General features: G+C 47.6%; 1 protein-coding gene across 6 annotated transcripts in view; it reads left to right on the top strand.

Moving 5' to 3' along the window:
* Otud7a (OTU deubiquitinase 7A) overlaps positions 1–21,811 on the top strand; it is a 356,745-nt gene that overhangs the window by 314,660 nt on the left and 20,274 nt on the right. For 5 of the 6 annotated variants that reach the window (XM_040730948.1, XM_040730940.1, XM_040730942.1 and 2 more), the window contains 5 exons: positions 679–780; positions 6,187–6,314; positions 6,924–7,039; positions 10,936–11,063; positions 13,285–13,434. In XM_040730948.1, coding sequence (XP_040586882.1) covers positions 679–780; positions 6,187–6,314; positions 6,924–7,039; positions 10,936–11,063; positions 13,285–13,434 — 624 coding nt within the window. The remainder of the gene's footprint in view (positions 1–678; positions 781–6,186; positions 6,315–6,923; positions 7,040–10,935; positions 11,064–13,284; positions 13,435–21,811) is intronic. The other variant, XM_040730936.1, reaches the window with a different exon arrangement.

Below are 21,811 nucleotides of genomic sequence, written 5' to 3'. Positions count from 1 at the left end.
CAGTCTCACATGATCACACCATGTAATTCTTGGTATCTATATCTGAGAGCAGTTTGTTTACATGTTGAAATTTTTGAAGCATATTCATGAGAGATTTCTGCCTATATCCCTTGGTCACTAGGCCTGGTTTTGGTGTTAAAGAGCAAGTATATTGTATAGTATCATTTGGTTGGTTGGTTGGTTCTTGAAACAAGATCTCACTGGACAACTCAGACTGGTCCCATTTATGCAATCCTCCTGCCTCAGCCTCAGCACTGATTACAGGTATGAGCCAACCATGCCCAGCTTGGATTGGTTTGAGTGTGTCTCAGTTCTTTATCTTTGCTGTTTGTTCTGGCTGTTACAATGCAGACACCGCCTTGTCAGAGCTCACCGCTATAAAGACATAGCCATGTCCAAGGAAGCATATACATCTTACCTGCTTCTGTGATCCCTCATTCTCCACCATTCATCTGGCTGTCTTAAATACAGACACTGACATGAACTTTGTAACTTCTGGTTTCAAAAGAAGACAAGCTTATTTTACCCCACCCCACCACATCACATTTTTCTCTTTATAGTTTCAGAAAAGGAAACCTCTCATTGATATTTGGGACTGTGTATCACACACACACACACACACACACGCCTGTTCTCTGCCTTTCTGAGCTTCTGTTCTAATGTGAACTTCCTTTCCAGGTCGCCTTAACTGGTGGTCTACTGTGTGCACGAGCTGTAAAAGGCTTCTTCCTTTGGCCACGACAGGGGATGGGAACTGCCTCTTACATGCCGCCTCACTGGGTAAGCACCCCAGCACCAACAGAGGCCAGGAGGGCTCTGGGTCTATTTGATGCATGGTTAACAAGTAGAGCCTTTCATGCTGTTGTCATCAGAATGCCTGTGACATCCTGGCCCTTCTGGCCAAGCCGTGTTGGTGACAAGACAGAGCACTGTGGGGTAACTGCCTGTCTTGCTAGAAGACCTTGAACAGGAGCTTCAAGAACAGCACATAGAAAGGGTACTCTGGAGCAACCTAAGAGGGCTTCCTGGAGGATGCTGGGTCTTTACTGACACTGTGGGCAGGAGACAGCACAGACAAAGCAAAAAAGGTGGAAATCATGGAGTGTTCAGGGGCAGAACTATGCTGGTTGCGGCTCCAGCAGGAAGACTTGGGAGCAGTGTGTGGCACAGGGTAGCTTGGGGGCTGCCTGTGGACAGCAGTCTGTGATGAGAAGGCAGCAGATGTTGGCATCTTCAGGTAATCACAGTTAGGTACACAACACATGCATTCGATACCTTCTCCGGGGAAACCCATCAGCAGATACACAGCTGCATGAGGCAATGTTAGATAACTCGAGGTCTCAGTAGACTTCCTAGAATCTCTGTCCTCCCCTCTAACACCATCTCACCCTGTGACAGGCAAGTCTAGATTTGTACCAAGATCCTGAACATCAAATCCATGTCTTTCATCATTCCTAGAGGACTATCTCTGCCAAGGGTACAGAACCCCCAGATAAGAACATGTATCTTACTTTTTGTTTTTTATTTTTCGAGACAGGGTTTCTCTGTATTGTTTTGGAGGCTGTTCTGGAACTCTTCTGTAGACCAGGCTGGCCTCAAACTCACAGAGATCCGCCTCCTGAGTGCTGGGATTAATGGCATGTACCACCAACGCCCGGTTGAACATGGCTCTTACTATCTTTCCAGTTAAACATGATCTGATCAAGAGTCAGGCCCACATCATGTTTAGACCACAGCACAGTCTGCTCAGTACAAGGCAGGCCAAGAGGATACTGGAAAGAGTTCTGAGCACAGTGCCTCAGAGCGTGGCCCAGAGAGGCCCAGCAGCCTTGAGACCTAGATAAGTCCATGGACGTGGTGGCAGCAAGCGGGAAAGAAAGGCAGTCATCCCATGCCTCCTCCCCACAGTAGGTCCAGCACATTCTGCTGATGCCATTGGGCATGCAGGGGGCACACCTTTAATCCCAGCACTAGGGAGCAGTTAGCTATGAGTTCAAGCCCAGCCTGTTCTACATGGTGAGTTCCACGATAATCAGGTCTATATAGTGAGACCTGCCTCCAAAAGCAATGAGGACAAAAACAAAGGCTGCCAAGAAATAGACTCGGTCTCCTCCAGGGATGAACTCCCTATTGGATTGTCCAGTCCCAAACTGCCAGCCCTAAACATGTATACATATAAGCAATACTAAGTGAACTCAGCAGGTGAAATGTATGCATGTATGTGTGTATGTAACAATAAAAAAGATATGAGGCCATGAATCTGAGGAGGAATTGGGGAAGGAGACACAGGAGGAGTTGGATGGAAGAGACAGAGGGAGAAACGATGCAAATATAGTACTCATAAGAAACTCTCAAAAAATAAAAAGCTCAGAATCAAAATTTATTTAAATTTTTTAAATTAAAAAAAGCCCACTTCTCAGCAACTTCCTTGGTTAGGTCTCACTCTTCCAAAGTTCCACAGCTTCTCAAAACTACCATCTGAGGACCAAACATTCAGTCGCCTGAACTTGTGGGGGAAATTGGCATACAAACCCTGACAGGAATCCCCATTTTGCCTGCTAGATCACTTGCAAACTTCTACTGTAGTTAAATATATCAAGGAGTGTGTTCCCAAGTGTGGCAGCTAGTAGTGCCATGGATTGTGGAATACTTGAATGTAGCTGCTACCAATAGAAGCACTAATAACTCTACAATGCACCTAGACTTTGAAGCACTAATAACTCTACAATGCACCTAGACTTTGAAGGCGTCACATGGGAAACAACATACAGTATCTTATTATCTATTCTTAATGATTATATACTTAAAATGATATTTTGATATGTTGAACTAAATGAAATTTGTTATTAAAACTCAAAACAACATTAAAGTTTTAATTACTTTATTGTAATGAGCTCACAAATAAAAACTTGTAAAAAAATCACAAAGATGAAGGTAGCCACTCAAATATTATACATCTCCAACTCTTTTGTATTTCAGTAAACTTATATATAGGGTTTTACACTTTAGCTACCAATTACATATTTATGGAGTTATCCCCCACAAAAAGAAAAAAACTATGGCAAAGTTGAAAGCAGAAAGGAGAAAAAGGGAAAGAACGAACTAGAAAGAATTCATTCTGCGGCCACATTGCTCATAAGGAAACTAACCCCAATTGAGGGCCACTACCCCATGTTCACTTCCAAATCCAACATTTTCTACTTACCTTTTTCAACATGTCTTTTTTATTTTTAATTGACAATAATAGCTGTGCATCTTTATGGAGGGTTGGCCATCTTGAATTTTCATTACGAATTTCCTATCCCTTTCCTCCCCCAAAATGTGATTGGGTCATTGGGTCTTATTTATTGCAATACTCAATACTGTTTTCCTAGCGCTGTTCACTTTATTCCTGAAGCCTGGAGAACAGATCACAGGAGCGGCACTGCTGTCTCAAAGTCTCCTTGTGCCTTGTTGCAGAGGCTCCGGTATGGAGATGCCTTGCCCTTCACATACCGCGGTCCTCAGCAGCACCTCATCGGATGCTGTTTTCTCTATGAGCATGACGGACCTCTGAGGCATCCCTGCAGTCTCGCTCCATCTGCAGGAAAGGCCAGGTCATGGTTGGCCTGGACACAGGCTTGCTATCAATGCCCTGAAAAACAGGGTGCTTGGAACCCACCCATCCTTTATTCCAGTACAGGTTGTGTTCCCCTAATCTGAAAATACAAGAGCTGAAACTTCCTGAGCATCAACATGCCACCATAAGTGAAAAATTGTACAACATAAACCTTTGTTTCAAGCAAAAATCACTTTAAAATGTAACAGAAATTACCTTTAGGTCTGTGCACAAATACATAGGCAACATCAATGAACTGTATATTTAAACTTGCATTCTATCCCCAAGGTGTCTGTGTATGTCAACATCTCCAAATCAGAAGCTCTTCTGACCCTAGACATTTTAGAAAAGCGTTCTCAGCCTATACTTGCTTTGCATTGTGCTGACACAGCAAAACTCCACCCATCCAGGACTACCAGAAGCATCCATGGGACCACACCAGAACCATGGGGAACACCTTCTGACCAGGCCTGATCAAGCAGGATTATTGGGCACACATAGAAACAACGGTCACTGAGGCTATAGAGACAGCTTTGTCAACTCCTATAACTGTGATCTGGCGCCCTCTTCTGGCCTCCGAGACGACTGCATGTGTGAGCATGATTGCTGTGCGGCTGCCTGCATGCCTGTGTGTACACAAATACGTTTTAAAAATATATAAATATGACGGTTGTCCTGGAGACAGCTAGGCAAATATGTTTGAAACAAGGAAGCCCTGTGTGAGAAAAACCTTCAAAGAGCTGTGGAAGCATAGCCTGTCCAGGGGATGCCAGAAGGTGGGAGGAAAGGTGTCTGAAGATGAGAAAGGAACAACGGTGGCCATTTCTCTCCACCCATGCTATAGGAAAAGACAAAATCCTGAGATGCTACTGCCCATGGCAGTCTTTGGTTACTGTTTATCTAGAGGTCACAGCCCACAATCAATTCCATCCATACTCCAGAGGCTCCCAGCTCATTTGCAAGCTGGCCTGTTTCTTCTCTGCCTCATCCTCTCCATCCTGTACCTAACCACTCTACCTCTTGCCTTTTCAAAAAATGCACCAATGCCTGAGAAGAGCTATCTGCCTGGCATGGCAACTCAGCTCCCTTCTTTGCCCTTTTGAACCTTTTGTGGATATCTCCATCCACTCACACCATAAGGGATGCACCTGTCACACTGCCTTTACCCGCTTTTTCTCCCCTTGTGTTGTGAACATTGTACATTATGTGCTCATTTAATAGCTACTTCACTTCGTACTTCCCTACAATATATACTCACAAATTGTAGGAACTTTTTTGTGCCATGAATATTCCCAGCATCTGTGATGGGTGCATTCATGGATGCATGCATGGATGGATGGATGGATGGATGGATGGATGGATGGATGGATGGATGGATGATGGATGGATGATGGATGGATGGATGGGTGGGTGGATGGATGGATGGATGGATGGGTGGATGATGGATGGATGGATGGTGGTAAAGAGATGAGTGGGTACATAGCTGAATAGAGGATGAAGAGATGGATAGATAAACAGGAGAATGGGTGTGTAGGAGGGTAGTTGGGTGGATGGATCGATGGATCGATGGATAGATAGGTAGATGGTAGAGAAGTAGGTAGCTGGGTAGATGGTGTAATGATGGATGGATGGATGGATGGATGGATGGATGGATGGATGGATGGACGGATGGATGGTAGAAAGCTGAAAGAGTGCCGGGTGTTGGTGGCGCACGCCTTTAATCCCAGCACTCGGGAGGCAGAGGCAGGCGGATCTCTGTGAGTTCGAGACCAGCCTGGACTACCAAGCGAGTTCCAGGACAGCCTCCAAAGCCACAGAGAAACCCTGTCTCGAAAAACCAAAAAAAAAAAAAAAAGAAAGAAAGAAAGAAAGCTGAAAGAGTGAGTTTACAGCTAGACGGATTCTCCTTTCCCCTTGCTTAGCTCATTTCAATGTGCTTCTCATTGGTTGGGTTCCTTGACCATGTCCCAGCCACCCACAGTATGTACTCAGAGATAGATGGTTGTCTTTTTAGTCCCTCAGCACCTACCTTAATGGAGTCCTTCTCCCCAGGAAGCAAGGTCCCTGTAATGCTCCAGCCAGACATGTGCAGCTGTACCAACCGACAGTGCTGCTCAGAGAGTTCATATGCCCTATGACTTCACACATCATCTCTAGTGGGCCTTAAGGAAGCCAGAATCCTATTGGCCATGCTGATGTGGGGCCCTCCTTGAGGATATGTTACCAACTTGTCCCCAATCTCTTACCCAAACCCAAGACCTACGATGAGCATTTGGCCTCTCCAGAAAAGCCTGCAGGAGAGGGTAGGTAGCCTTAGGTCCCAGAGAGAGGCGGCGGTGCTAGCCCTTCGCCTGCTGTTGTTTTGTGAGGACAGTAAGTGCCGCCTCATTCACATATGTGAGCAGAAGGAAAGCACACATAACAGCATGCAGTTGGCGGAGGGCTGCGAGCCTGTGGTGACACTAAATGGCTGCCTGAATGTGAGCCTATGTGGGAGGCCAGCCTGCTGGGCTGTGACCCTTCCTATCTCCTTAGGCTCATCTCTTCTGTCCCTTCTTCCTGTGTCCCTCATGGCCTCCTGGCTGCAGGAATGTGGGGCTTTCATGACCGGGACCTGGTTCTTCGGAAAGCACTCTACACCATGATGAGGACCGGTGCTGAACGGGAGGCCCTGAAGCGGAGGTGGAGGTGGCAGCAGACACAGCAGAACAAGGAGGTTGGTACCCGCCTCTGCTGGAGCCAGGCTCCACATGCGGGCAGCCTCTGACTGTGCTGCAGTCTGGGTTCCACGTAGGGCAGTCTGGAGGAGCCCTGTCACAGGCTCAGTCCAGGTGGACAGCAGCACAATTCCTGCTCACACCTCCCATGCTGCTGTGGTTAGGAAAGCCTTCCTGCACGTTTACAGTGCCCCAGCATGGCTAATGGATTATGTAGATAGGCATCTGCAAAGCCCTTGCCCCCCCCCCCGATTCAGAGGAAATCTCAGCAGCCCCTAACCATTAGCACTTTTCTCCACAGGAATAATCTGCCTATATTCGGAGTAAAGTGGCCTGATGGCCCTTTAAGCTGTGCCTTGGTCAGCCCCAGCCAGGGTCACTCATTCTCACATATACCCAGGAGTGACCTTGATAATGGGAGGACTCCCAACAGCTCTGAAATCAAGGGCTGGAATTTCTGATAAGAGTGGTCATCAGGGGGACACTAACATGTGACCAGGCTGTGTCCTAGTGGGACTTAGGCCAAGCTGGGTGGCTGCCTTGGTGGGAGGAGGGGGTGAAGGCAGGTGAGAGGGGCTGCCTCCTGAACCAGCTTCCCTTCGCACCAGTCAGGGCTGGTGTACACTGAGGAGGAGTGGGAGCGAGAGTGGACAGAGCTGCTAAAACTGGCCTCCAGCGAGCCTCGCACACACCTCAGCAAGAATGGCAGCGGCACGGGCGGCGGGTGAGTGCTACCCTGCTCTCCATTCCAGAGCTCCTGGCTACTCAGGGCCTCAACGGGCTTGGGCGGAGAGGAAGCAACCCTGCAGGCAAACCAGGTAGCAGAAGACAGGAAGTGTCTATGATAAATGAGGCCACATAGGAGGGGAGGGGAGGCAGGACACATGTACCCACACTTCCTACCCAGGAGCTCATGAGAGCCGCCCAGCCCTGCCTGCCTCAAGCTCATACAGAGCAAACAGTGGTAGGTAGGGGACTCAGGGCATAGCCAGGCCTGGAGGTGGCCTGTGACAGTGGTCATTGCCACAGCTGTCATTGCATACACAGGCCTGTGAAAACACCAGCTGCCGCTTATAGAGTTTTTCTTTAATCTATATAGTGTGTGTTTTCAAGTCACACTGAAAGCAAGAGGTCATTAAACCACCCCAGTGCGTCTCAAATGGACTCCGTGGACAGGACGTGTGTTCCTAGCCCAAAGGCTTTGCACACTATGCATTCAAGAATAGCTTGTTCCTGCAGGTCGGCTCCACCGTGGGAATGAAGAGCAGGCCGAACCACCAGGCACACTGGAACATTTGGCCAATGAAATCTCAGAAGGGGCAGTCCTTGATTTTTGCTCTTTTGTCCCAAAGGAAAAGATATCACCCCAGAAAAAATGTCTCTGCCACAGCACAGAGAATGAGGACCGACACCAAGAACATGGATCTGCATGTATCCTGGCCAGCCTCAGGTTCATAGGCCAAGGCAGCCTCTGGGCTCTCAACACCCCACCACAGTGGGCCTGGGGCCCATTGGGCCTAGCCCCCTTGGGGCTCCAGCTGGAGGATGCGTTCCTCCATAGCCGGCAGTGGCACCATATGGAGCTGTGTTCCAACTTGAGACTTCAGTACAGAGACCCACAATTCCTATAGGCTGTTCATTGCCCATCCTGTGTCCAGGCAGGCATATCTGAACAGTTGAAGACTTTCCTGAAAACTTAGCTCTTGTCTGTTCCATGCCCTCCAACTCTCACGTGTTCCTTCCAGCCCAGTGTTTCCTCCACTGTTGGACTTCCCGTCACGCTTGCCAAGGAGAAGACCAAATCTCTTCTGGGGAAGCACAGGTGGGATAAAGGAGAGCAATAGCCATCAAGTATGACAGTCTGTTTTCCATCGCTATAGCAAGTTACCTGAAACTAGGTACTTATAAAGAAAAAAAAAAGCATGTACTATCTTGTTTAGGGAATAAGCAAAAAAAAAAGTTCATCCAGTTCTTTAGTGCTTAACTCTGTTGGTTGAATCTTCAGATGTGGAACCTACATGAATCTGTTTTGTTTGGGGAAAGGTTTGGATATATGTGCATTCTCGTGTGTGCAGGCACATAGATGTGCATTCTCATGTGTGCAGGCATACGTATGGGCATTCTCATGTTGCAGGCACATGTATGTGTATGTGCATTCTCATGCATGCAGGCACATGTATGAGCATTCTCATGTTGCAGGCACATGTCTGTGCATTCTCATGTGTGCAGGCACATGTATGAGCATTCTCATGTTGCAGGCACATGTATGAGCATTCTCATGTTGCAGGCACATGGATGCATGTAGAAGCCCAAAGTCAATGCCTGTTGTCTTCCTCAGTCACCCACTTCTTTATTTACTGAGATGCACTCTCTGACTGCACCTGCGGCTTATGAATTTGGTAGCCTTAGCTAGCCAGCTGGCCCTGGGAATCCCAAGTCTATATCACAAGTGCTAGGATTACAGGCAGTCAGCCACCACGTGTGCCTGCTTTTATGCCTGGGTTCTGAGGAGCCTAACTCTGGCCCTCACGAGTACAACCACTATATCCACCTGCCCAGCCAGAGCTATTTGTTTAAAGAAAAACTTGTTTAAAACATTCCTCTTCTACTTTCTTTCCTAAAAAAAAAAAAAAACAAAAAACAAAAAAAACCTTACTTTAAGTCATTTGGTGGACAAAGCAGAGGAGGGTGTCTGCAGTGGGTGGAGAATGGGAGAACACTGAGGACTGTAGCAGGCGCCAAGGGCAGACAGGGTGGAGACTGTGGAGCTGCAGCCGGGGTGGGAGACCGCTTACACTGTGGAGCTGCAGCCGGGGTGGGAGACCGCTTACACTGTGGAGCTGCAGCCGGGGTGGGAGACTGCTTACACTGTGGAGCTGCAGCCGGGGTGGGAGACTGCTTACACTGTGGAGCTGCAGCCGGGGTGGGAGACCGCTTACACTGTGGGCCTGGCAGCCGGGGTGGGAGACTGCTTACACTGTGGAGCTGCAGCCGGGGTGGGAGACCGCTTACACTGTGGGCCTGGCAGCCGGGGTGGGAGACTGCTTACAGGACAGGAGACATCTTCAGATGAGTAGGAATGGTGGGACAGTTCCAGGCAGTTCCCCACTCTACAGGAGGAAGTTATAGGAAGGATGGACTCCGTCAGGATCAGACTGAAACTGAGAGTCCCACGGCAGCTGTGGGACACGACACACCGGCACCCAGAGAGGACGGTGTATGTGCCAAGGAAAGAGAAAGTAATCCAAAAGAATGACGAGAAGATGTCATAAGGACACGGACCAAGATGACATAAGTGACGATGACCAAATCAAAGCTTATTTGTGTATCATAATATCACAAATGGATTATTAGTCATTTAGTAAAAGTGTAAGACCAGAACTCCACGGTGCTATCAACAAGCTTGTGAAAGAACGGAGATGTACAGAGGTTCCTAGTTCTCCAGTGGAACACGTTGGATTACAGATGTGAGCAGCTCTGCGAGGGTGGGGCTGGAAGAAGAGCCAGGGAGCAAGGCCCCACCACTGTGGTAGGACATCACACCACCCGAGCGGACAGTCGAGGACAACCCGGCAGATCGTAGGCTAACGTCATAGAGACCCAGACTGAGAAGGTTCCACAAGACACCTGCCCTGTAACTCCTCAGCATCTCAGAAGTGCAGTGCTGGGAAATATGGAGCAGCATTGCAGGCTGAAGAGACCTAGAAGAAAGCAGCTCATGGTCCTGCATCTTACTGTGAGCATGCCTGGTGGCTGCATGTTAGCTCTTCATTTGGATGGCTATGTCCTGGTGTGTCAAAGGTGACCCTGTAAACAAGAAACACTCTGACACCTCTCAAAGAGATAAAAGGCTGGAGAATAACTTCCAGATGGTTCTGTGTGACTTTTTGTGACTTCTTATTGCTGCCACATCTTTATCAAATAAAGTTAGTGAGACACCAAAGAAAAAGGCAAAATGGAAGGGAGGGAGGGAGGGAGGGAGGGAGGAGGACAAACATAATGTAACATCGGGTCTCCCTCAAAGGCGTGGCGCATGTCATAGGATTTACAGCTTTTGTTCTAGGAATAATGGAGACAGTTGGCCCAGCACTCTGTACATGGAGCTCTTTCCCAGCCGTCCCAGGCCCCACAGCCACCCCTGCTCCCTTGGTGTCTTCGGGGAACAGAGTCCAGAAGCCCCAGGATACTGAAAGTCATAGAGTCCATCTTCTCCTGGAGTACACTGTTATCACATTTAGGAGACTTACACAAGGTCCCACCATCTAAGAGTTCTGACTCCCTTCCCGGGGAGGGTGACCCTGTTGTTGAGGGACATCTAGGTCACAGTCTTCTGCCCCAGTGCCTCACAATCTGGATGGCAGTGATTCTCGGGGTCTACTCCACCCTGGAGGCTAGGCAGGAGCTTGGACCCAGGCTGGGGAGGTGGTGAGTGTGCAGCATTCAGTCTCCTCCCTTCAGGGCAGGGTTCAGGCAGGTTTCTCATGACCTCTTCCTGGGAACTGTTCTAGACGGTAGACAGGGTCCAGTGTTTGGGGTGCACAATCTCTACTCAGGGTCCCTCTGCTTTCTGTTCCCCACCCCAGTCTAGTCTCATGACAAGGTCACTGTTTTGTTCCCTAGTGTGGACAACTCTGAGGACCCTGTATATGAAAGCCTGGAAGAGTTCCATGTCTTCGTCCTAGCCCACATATTGCGGAGACCCATTGTGGTGGTGGCAGACACCATGCTGAGAGACTCTGGTGGTGAAGGTAGGTTCCTCAGGAAGCCGTATCTAGTGATGGTCCAGAAAGGGTGCCGTCTACCTGCACATAGGCAGTCACCATGTCGCTCTGACATACACCAAGACAGCATTATTTCATGTGTCTTTTCTCCCTCCGGTGCAGCGATGATCAGCTGTCCTGTCTATGAGAAAGCTGCCCAACCACCACAGACAGCACAGATCCCTCCAAAAGCCCCAGGCCCTGTTCCAGAGGTTCTGAAGGATAGGGTATTGGAGAGGAGAGGAGGTGGGCAGAGTGTGGGCGCTCTGGAGTCAGGAACTGCAGGGGTAGCAAAGCTGCTGCTGTCCGCCTACCGGAAGCCTGGCCCATGCATGGCTTCTTCTTCAATGACCCCTGTGTCCGTCACACAGCCTTCCCCAGATAGATAAGCACTCTGAAGCCCCCAGTATGGCTAGACAATATTCCCTTCCAGGTTCAGACTGAGATAGGGCATAGACCCTCACATGCCATCCCCAGGCCTGAACGAGTTCACGGAGCTGTAGGAAGATAACTGAGACGCCACAGGGCTGTCCATGCTCTGAAGAGGTAGAGCCAGGAGCTGCCCCACTCGGCAGACCCCACTGTTTCCGGCACTTTCCAACACCCCAGCACTGCCCACAATGTGATTCATTTTCCAGTCTCCTTGGTGGGACTGGTGTAATCCAGTTTACTCTTGCTGCCATTTTTGTCCTTGTTTTGTCACTTCTAAAGATGGCATCGTCCACAACATCTCTTTACTACAATGTGTCACTCAAGTGACCCTGTAACATTTACTCCACTTAAAAGTTAATCTATCCCACAGCAGAAGTCATGAACCCCTTGGAGCCCTGCCACCTAGGCTTCAGGCTTCATGCCAGAGAAAGACCAGCCTGGCAGTGGCTTCTCTGAGGGCAGAGGCTAGCAGAACGTGTGTCCTGCCCGGCACCACTCTCCTCCCTGCTGCTCAGCACTGGATCTGGCAACTGACCATAGCCTGCCCATGTTCCTTCTCTTAATTACAGCCCTCAAAACAGGATTCTTTTATTATTATTATTTATTTTTAAGTTTAAATTTAGATTAGAAACAAGGTTGCTTCACAAGTCAGTTCCAGGTCCCTCTCCGTTTCCCTCCCCTCCTCCCATGCCCTCCCCCCAACCTCCCCCAATATCCCCTCATTTCCCCAGGGAGGGTGAGGCCCTCCATGGGGGTGTCCATAGTCTGTCATTTCATCCAGGGCAGGGCCTAGACCCTCCCCCAAGAGTTCAGGGTGAGAGTGCATCTCTCATTCAAAACAGGATTCTTATGAGGACAGAACTGTCCTGCCCAGTACAAACTGAGTGAAGGGGAGGGGCTCAAGAAGGTCCTTAGAGACCATTGTAAAGGTCCCTGTGCTCTGCTCCAAGGAGGGTGCAAGTCCCACTCTGAAGCCAAAGGCAATGTTCTTTGTGATCAAACCCCAGCTGCTAGGATGGTGGTTTGGCTCAGTGAGGGTAGACTGCTTGCCTAGCATGCCTGAAGCACTAGTTCCATTCCAGCACTACATAAAATGGACATGCTGGTACATGCCTGTAATCCCAGCACTCAGGGGGCCAAGTCAGGAGAATTGAAAGTTCAAGACTATCCTCAACTATGTAGTGAGTCAGGGCTACGTGAGACCCTTTTTCAGTGGGGAAAAGAAAAGAAGGAAAGAAAGAAAAGAAAGAGCTACTGCTTGGGGCGGGTGCTCATGGACGTGGTCTTCAGGTTTCTCTTCCCTTTTTCCTCATAAGAGCATGAGCAGGATGGTGACTCATCCCACAAAGAGAGCACCTCTACTTCTGGTGTTCCACCTGATCTGCAGCTCAGGACCAGAGCTCTCTGGTTTATCCCTTCCGTTCCACAGAAGTTGTTTTCAAAATATGCACTAGGCACACTCAGGAAGTGTAGGTCCTGCCTGTGTATGAACATTCCAGTGACATCAGAAGAGAAAGGACAGCATGGACTTCTAGACGAGCTAGTGGGTGATATTGCTGACCACCTTGGGCAATGGTCTTAGCCCTGACCCTGCCACTCTTTTGACTGTGGTGTGGCTCTCAGGAGCAGGCTGCCCAGACAGATCACCATGGAAACCTGCCGTCCTGGCCCTGAGCACTAATTCTACTTCCCCTTCCCCCCATCAACTCACCCCTCCTTTTCTCTGTGCTCCCTTCCCCACTCTTCCCCTCCACCTCTACCCTGTCTGTGCCCACAGCGTTTGCACCCATCCCGTTTGGAGGGATCTACCTGCCCCTGGAGGTGCCTCCCAACAGGTGTCACTGCTCGCCCCTGGTTCTGGCCTATGATCAAGCGCACTTCTCAGCCCTTGTGTCCATGGAACAGAGAGACCAGCAGAGAGAACAAGGTTTGTCCAGCTCCTGAGACACAATGGGGTAAGGTGGTGTGGAGGAATGGAGGAAGCACTGGAGATGTGGTATGTGGGGACAACTACCTAGAGCACATGCACACAAAGAGCAGCTGTGGTGTCTGCATAGCCATGCTCGTAGGTATGCATATGTGTTCACTAATAGCAATAGCATTAAAGGTAATGGTCTACCTAAACCACTTAGAGAATGAGATGCCGCTGCCTGTACGTAGCTGTTGATTTCTGTCATGGGCATATGTAAATTTTCTCTATTTTAACTAATTTTAACTGACGCAAAGTCATGTGTATTCATGTTGTATTTCAGTGTATGTACTGTGTAGTACTCTAGTCAAGGAAAACATATCTACCTCCTCCAACATTTATTACTTCTTATGTTGAAAATGTTCAAAATCCTTGCTTCTAGCCTTTTGAAATACCAAATGGCTTTTGGTCAGCGATATCACCCACTAGCTCATCTAGAAGTACTTAGAGGGAATTTTAACTGTAATACTAATTATTGCTAATGTTCTGTGTGAATTTTTATATAGATGCAATCCACCTTAGATGGAGTTGGAAAACAAAGTCTCCTCAGAGCAAGTATTGGCAAGCTGTGGCCCAGCACTTAGTTTGCAAATAGTTTTACTGGCACACAGCCGAAATCATTGCCTGACATTTTCCCTGTGACTGCTGTGCAAGGGGGCAACAGAATGTGTGTGTGACCTGCTGGCCTCTGACATTCATTTACTAGCACTGTTCATGAAAGGCTTGCCCACTCCTGCTCACACTAGTAAGCTTTTGAACCAAAAGGTCAGCACTTTATCTGTGGGTCACTATAGTCAGGTTTCTCGCAAAAAGCTATCTCAGTGTTGATGGGACCAGCGCCACCTGCTATACTCAGAGCACAGCTGCAGCTGTTAGTAAGGCACTTGTGGAGCTGATGTATAGTCACTGTGCTGTCCTGTTGGCAAAGAGGACGTTCGTTTGCTGTCTGTGTTAGCTATGATGGATATGGGAGTGTCTGAGTAGAGCAGACAGGCTTTAGTGTTAGCACTCTTATTTTCAGTACAGACTGGGATTTTCCTCAGGAGGCTGAAGGTTAAGGAGATGGCATATGTTTTAGGGTCCCTGCCCTTAATGTGGTTCTAGGAAACCCCAGGTGGTTGGCACAGGGCTTCCACAAGCCGGGGTGACCATCCTAACTCTACACTGAGTGTATCAGAGCCTCCACATCCTGCCCCTTCCTGTGGACAGCTGGCAAGGCGGGACACAGAAATGTCTGGGCCCTACCTTCTCCTCCAGCCACTATAAAGCACCTTTCCACATATATTGCTGGCCTGATGGCCAGTCAGAGAGTCAGCAGGTCTGTGGGATGGGATCTGAATCCAGGAAATAGAAAGATCCCCAGCTCCCTCCCCAAAAACCAAATCAAACCCCAGCTCACATGCTGTATAGCCAGAAATGGGTCCCAGAATCGAAGGCAACAAACAGTTGTCCATCACTCACTCACTACCTCTGACCACCAAAAGATGCTCCATCGCCCAAGCCTGGGAGGAGCTATCTGCTTCCGGTGGTGCCTGCCTCCTTCCCCACTGATTTGCTTTGCTTCTGTTTTAGCTTAGTCTGAGATGTGGTCTTCCTATGTTGTCCAGGATAGCCTCCAAAGCCCTGTACTCAGTGATCTTCCAGCTTCAGCCCTCTAGGTTCTGTGTAGCTCACAACCAACTCTAACTCCAGTTCCAGGGAACTGATACCCTCATCTGGCCTTTGAGGGCACCAAGCAATCATGAGTTACACATATGTACATGCAGGCATTTACAACATGTACATCAAAGTAAATCTCTAAAAATTAAAAGAGAAAATGAGTCGCCATACCAGCCCCATCCCTGAGGCCAGGCAGCTTTCTTACCCTGGGCTTTTCCCCTCACAGTACACCCTAACACCAATTGGACATCTTCACAGGAAACAAAGCCCAGCTCATAGTGATCTAGGCTGGGTGTGTTTGCCTTGCAGCCCAGAAGCATACAGCCTTCCACCTGGGGCTTCCAGGACCAGTCTCCATGTCCCCCTTGATTGACCATGTGGTTGGGTCTAGGATGGGAAGTCAGGACAGAGATCCAGGATCATCACATCTTGCCAGAAAGCAAGATGCTGCCTAAGATACCTGTGTGTTGTCAGAGGGCAAGTCCAGATGGAGAAGTGCATGATGGGCAAGCAGGGATGATGATGATGGACTGAAGGGGCCCAGGCCTCTCTAGAATGGCTGCATGCTGGGGATTTCCTCATCACGTGATAGGGTGCTCTGGGCCACTGTCCTGTGAGAACTAGTCTTTGGAGGAGGGTAAGCCAAATCCTGTGTCCCTAGAAGTTCAGAGAGGAAGACTTTCTGAACTGAGGCACTGCAGTTTTTGTGCAGGGATTATGGAGAGAGTGGTGTTTCCCTGAAGTTCACATGTTGATATCTTCACCCGCAGTGTGTCACAAAGAGACTGTATTTGCAGCTAAGATCTTTAAAGAGATTAAAGCTCAAGTGGCCCCTAACCCAGAACATCTCTGTATGGAGAGGAAATCATGGTGCTATGATGTACACCTGTAATCCCCAGAACATGGGAACTGAGCAGGAGGACACCAAGTTAGAGCAGCCTGGGCTACACAGAGAAACTCTGAGAGAGAGAGAAAAATTTAGGTTTCACAAGACCGTGTGAGGATGCAAAGAGGGTGGCTATTCCCAAGCCAAGGGAGAATGCCAAAAGAATGTGTTCTGATAGAGACTTAGATCCCAGAATGTGAAGAGATAGATTCACTTCTGCTGTTTGAGCCCCAGCTGTGGTAGTTTTGAAGTGGCCATGGACTTTAATGAGACCAGTTCTTCAAGCAAGTAAGAATGACTGAGTTTAGCCAAAAAGTCACAAAACTATAAAGCCAAGCCACCCATTACCTCCTTATCTCCTTTTTCTGAAGACCTTGATCTACAGTGATGCTGGTGCTCTGGAGAGACCATCCTCCCAGAGGGTGGATCCCAGTTCTAATCCTCCCCTCTCCTGGTAGCACCAAGACACAGCATTGTAAGGACCATGAGTGGCTTCTACAAGAGCTTCCAGGGAAGCCAGGAGGCACCATGAGGCGCTATGGTAGTTTGAGTGGGAATTCCCCCATAGGCTCACAGGCTTGAACACTTGTTCCTCAGTTGGTGGAACTGTTTAGGAAGGATTAGGAGGTGTGGCCCTGTGTGAGATTCCCAGTGCTCTTAATCTGTTTTATGACTGTGGATTAGGATGTGAGCTCCCGGTTGTCCCTTAGCATCATGAACTCTAACACTCTGAAATAGTACACCAAATTACTCACTTTCTTCTCTGAGTTACATTGGTCATGGTAGGCACCAATAGGCAGGAATCCAGGGGTCCTTACTCCTGCTTATTACTTCTTCAACATCTATTTGTAATTTGGTTTAATAAATAAATACCTTGAGAGCTTCTACAGAAGAAATGGGAAAGCACTCATTTTCTGTGACCATGCGACCATGGAAGAAGGTGATGGAGAAAGACATACTTATAATTCTCCATCACTCTCTTATCTCTCACTGAGCCAGGCCAGCTTGAACCCAAGACTTGAGACTGGTAGGCTCCAGAGTAAGCCATAGAATGACCCAGCACATGTTATCACAGCTAAAGGCAGACATGCTGCCATCACAGCTAAAGACAGACATGCTGCCATCACAGCTAAAGACAGACATGCTGTCATCACAGCTAAAGACAGACATGCTGTCATCACAGCTAAAGACAGACATGCTGTCATCACAGCTAAAGACAGACATGCTGTCATCACAGCTAAAGACAGACATGCTGTCATCACAGCTAAAGACAGACATGCTGTCATCACAGCTAAAGACAGACATGCTGTCATCACAGCTAAAGACAGACATGCTGTCATCACAGCTAAAGACAGACATGCTGTCATCACAGCTAAAGACAGACATGCTGCCATCACAGCTAAAGACAGACATGCTGCCATCACAGCTAAAGACAGACATGCTGCCAGACTGCTGCAACCCCTCTTCCCTTCTTGGTAGAAACTCTCCTTGCCTATGTGTAGTGAGCACGTTTTATGTTTTTATAATGTGAAAAGTTGCTTCCTTGCTCTAGTGTAGTTCAGTCAGGGTGGACCAACACTGAAGCCTCATCTAGATAAGCAATGGCTACCCAGAAAACCCTGAGTATTAAAGACTTGAAGCCATGTGCCACCTGCCCAAGAAGTGTGTATATTTGGACTAGAACAATTCTGGACACCAAGAAGACCCTGGGGGTTGATGGGTGACATGGGGGAGGGGAGCCCAGCAGCCTTACAGGTAGGAATGTGTCCTGCTGTCCAAGCCCTGAGTCTCATGGGCATGGCTACGGAAGGTTAATGATGAAGGAGGTAGCCCCCTGGAAGAGCCATTTCAAACTCAGGGAGTACTTGATGCCTTTCAAAAGCAAGAACTCTGGGCCCTAATTATCAGGGGTTTGTGACTCAGTTCACCACAGTAACTTCCCTGGTCAGTGTATGCTGTATTCTGATGGTTTATTGCTGTCTGAACACACCATCTAATCCAGGTTCGTACCTGAGAAGGGGAATGCAAATTGAGAAACGAAGCAGACAAGAAATGAGATAGTTAGGAGGGCACCTGGTGAATACCAGGATCAGCCCAAGTTTATTGTTTGAAGATCTTTTATACACCCATCAAAAGGGGGGGGAGAAGGCAAAAGACTTCTTTTCCAATGATACAAGGAACAGAGTAATTACCTCTTCAATACCCAAAACATCAAGTAACTATGTCCTGAGTTAAGTATTCTGTTGTTCAGGCAGGACATGCAGCAACCACCATAGGCCAAGCACCCTTTGCATTTACATCTTAGGCCAGACAGCTTTGTTGTTTCATCTTGGAGGAGCAAGCGCAGGCAAAAACTCTCTGGCCTTAAGTCAAAATGGAATGGAGTCAATTCTGTGGGTTCCCACATGTCACCTACTCAGTATATGTCACCAAATGCTTCTCCTGCCACCTCTTATAACTGAAGGCAATTTTTAAGTGATACTTGGCAGACTCAAGCCCCCAAGTCACCCTGTGATAAAAGCTATTACATTTAGGGACATTCCATTAGCCTCAAAATGGGATAAAATGTGTTCTAGGTTGTAAGTGGAGGCTCCCCCTCACTCCTCACTCCCCTCCTCCTTTTCCTTAGTAGTGTGACTGCTTATACCCAATTGGATGTATAACAATGCACACAGCTTATCTTCATTGACTTGCCTGTGCTCTGCCCTCTGAAAGGGCCCTCTGCCCCCTTCCAGCTGAGGCTGCCAACTCCAACCATCTCCACATTCAGGAATTCTCCTGTCTTCCCCAGGCCAGACTTGGAACAGGGAAGAAAGAAGACTTGAGACAAAAGTTGTAGCTGGCAGAATAGTCTAGCTACAGCCAGGCCAAGTGGGAAAGGCTTTGCCAATTCTTTTAGAACCTTTTAAATAGAGCATATATATATTTTCTTAAAAGCTCACACAAATGATGACCACCTACTTTCTCCAAGGGAATATATGCTGGTCCTTTGGCCTCACAATACCCTAGTAACTGGTTCTTCATCAAGCTACAGGAAGCAGGTTGCTGTACCCATAGACAAAGCTCCAATGAGACACCATGTCATCTTCAAATGGGCCTGCAAGGGGAACTCTCTGAGAGCCTAGCAAAGGGCATTTCATTCTGGCTTTAGAGCAAATGGCTGAGTTATGAAAACACACAATTAACTGGCAAGAGAACAGAGGAGCCATGTAGTCCACTGAACACAGGAATCAGAAAGGAGTTTGGAAATCATAACCAACAGACCCTGCTTACACTGTTTCAACTCAGAGTTTTCAACTTTACAATGATGAAGAGACACATTCAGTGGAAGCCATACTTGGGATTTTTGAGTTTAGTCTTTTCTTGGCCTAAAATGCGCAGTGTGCCTCTCATGGTGCTGGAGTGGCATCCAGCATAGCTCCCCATCAGCCCTGCATTCAGATAGAACTCTGCCTGCACCCTGCAGTGTACTGTTGTTCACGGTACACAGCAGGGTATTGGTGATATAGATTTCCCTTTATGGCTTTCTCCACTTATGGTGGACTTAGGAAAGCATAAGTCAGGAGGCATCTATACAGTAGACTTATTGTTGTCCTGAAATGAAATTACTCGGTATTATTTGCTGTTTTGAAGTAAAGTCTATGTAATACCCTAACATAAGGAAAAATAAAAGGCAAGTAATTATGAGTGAGCTTCCCATCACTAGAACAAAATCCTCATGATAGCTAACATACAAAGAGAAAAACTTCATTTGGGTTTACACATTCCACTTGACAAGCCATTGCTTGGGGTCTCTGCTGACAGAGGTACAGTGAAGCAACCCACATGTATCACAAGCCACAGAGCAACAGAGAGAAAGAAATGCCATGGTTCCATAATCTCCTTCAAAGGGACACACCCAGTGGCCAAAGACCTAGGCCACATCATCACCGGCAGGCCCCACTCACAGTGCTTCAACTCAGAGTTTTCAACTCTACAACAGTGAAGAGAGACATTCAGTAGAAACCATAACTGGGATTTTGCATTTTGATCCAACTAGACCCACTTCCCTCAGGCTCCATTCTCTCCCTCAAAATCTACCACCATCTACAGAATCACTGGAGTTCAAGCCTTCAACAGCCCAAGAGCCATGTCCTAGTTCTTTGTTGCTGTGATAAATACCATGTGGGGTGCGGAGTATTCTATTAGTCACCTTATAACTCTCCATCATGGAGGGAAGTTAGGACAGAAACTCAGGGCAGAAATCTGGAGGCAGGAACTGAAGCAAAGACCATGGAGGAGTGCTGCCTACTGCCTTGTTCCCCATGGCCTTCTCAGCTTTCTTTCTTATACCATCCAGGAACATCTGCCAAGGGTGGTACCACCACCTATGGGTTAGGCCCTACCACATCAATCACAATCAAGATAATGCCCCCATAGGATCATGTACATGCAAATCTAATGGGGGCAATTTCTCAACTGAGATTCCCTTTCCACAGATTATACTAGCCTATGTCAAGTTGAACAAAAAAGGCAAACCAGTAAAAATTAATCCTTTCTCAACTTGACACACACACAAAAACACATCATAATTAAACCATAACCTCTCCTTTCTTGTTTGCCCCCAAAAGTATGTTACTGATATAAAATATAACTATGATTAATAATTTTTTTAAGATTTTATTATGTATACAGTATTCTGTCTGCATTTTTGCCTACACACCAGCAGAGGGCACCAGATCTCATTATAGATGGTTGTGAGCCACCATGTGGTTGCTGGGAATTGAACTCAGGACTTCTAGAAGAGCAGTCAGTGATCTTAACCTCTGAGTCATCTCTCCAGCCCTAAAATATAACTTTAAAAATCCTACAGTCCTTAAAACATTCAAACACTTTACAAGTCCAAGTTCTGTTTTACAATATCCAAAGTTACTCAACTATGGTCTCCTATAAAATAAAAAATAAGTTACATACTTCCTTATTCCAAGAAGGAATAACCAGGTCACAGTCACATCAAATCAAAACCAAATTCCAACAGTGTAAAAAACTCATTACCAAATATCTGGGATTCACTAATGTTGCCTCAGCTCCAAAATGCTCAGGAGATCACTTCACCTCTGCCATCCGCCGCACACACAGCTTGTCTCATAGGTTCCGCCAGCTTCATTCCACACCTGCTGCTGTCCTTGGTGGTCACACCACAGTTGTACCATCTCTGGTATGCTGGAGTCTCCATTGCAATTGATCTGTTTTATTCACCAATGGTCTCTCTTCAGGGACTCTGATCCCGCCACATGGTGCCAAACCTTGGCTGTTCTTCATGACCCCTTCAATCCTGCAACTTCCATGACACCAACATCAAAAACGTGGGAGACTCTTACACATGACTAAGTTCAGCTTCAAGCTTGAAATGCAGCCTTGGCCCACTCTGGACCACAGCTTCTATGAGCTGACCCTGAAGAAATACTTCCAGAAGATCTCAACTTAATAATGCCCATCTCTTATTAATCACAGCTGACTTCTCAGCCCCAACTAAAAAGCATCAGTTCCAGTAAACTGAAGGCTTCAATAGTTTTGGTCTCTTGTTAAGCATATCTGATTCTGCCAGGCAGCGCACACCTTTAATCTCAGCACTCAGGAGGCAGAGGCAGGTGGATCTCTGTGAGTCTGAAGCCAGCCTGGTCTAAAGTGAGTTTCAGGACAGCCAGGGCTGTTACACAAAGAAACCCTGTCTCAAAAAAAAAGAGATCATAAATGATTCTTCATCCACAGCTGACCAAAATAGATTCTTAATTTAAATATATCATATGT

This window comes from Mesocricetus auratus, unplaced genomic scaffold (genome assembly GCF_017639785.1).
Source record: "Mesocricetus auratus isolate SY011 unplaced genomic scaffold, BCM_Maur_2.0 Super-Scaffold_4256, whole genome shotgun sequence".
In the NCBI taxonomy this organism is placed as follows: Eukaryota; Metazoa; Chordata; class Mammalia; order Rodentia; family Cricetidae; genus Mesocricetus; species Mesocricetus auratus.
The sequence above is the reverse complement of the archived record's forward strand: the minus strand, read 5'-3'. Positions and strand labels throughout refer to the sequence as shown.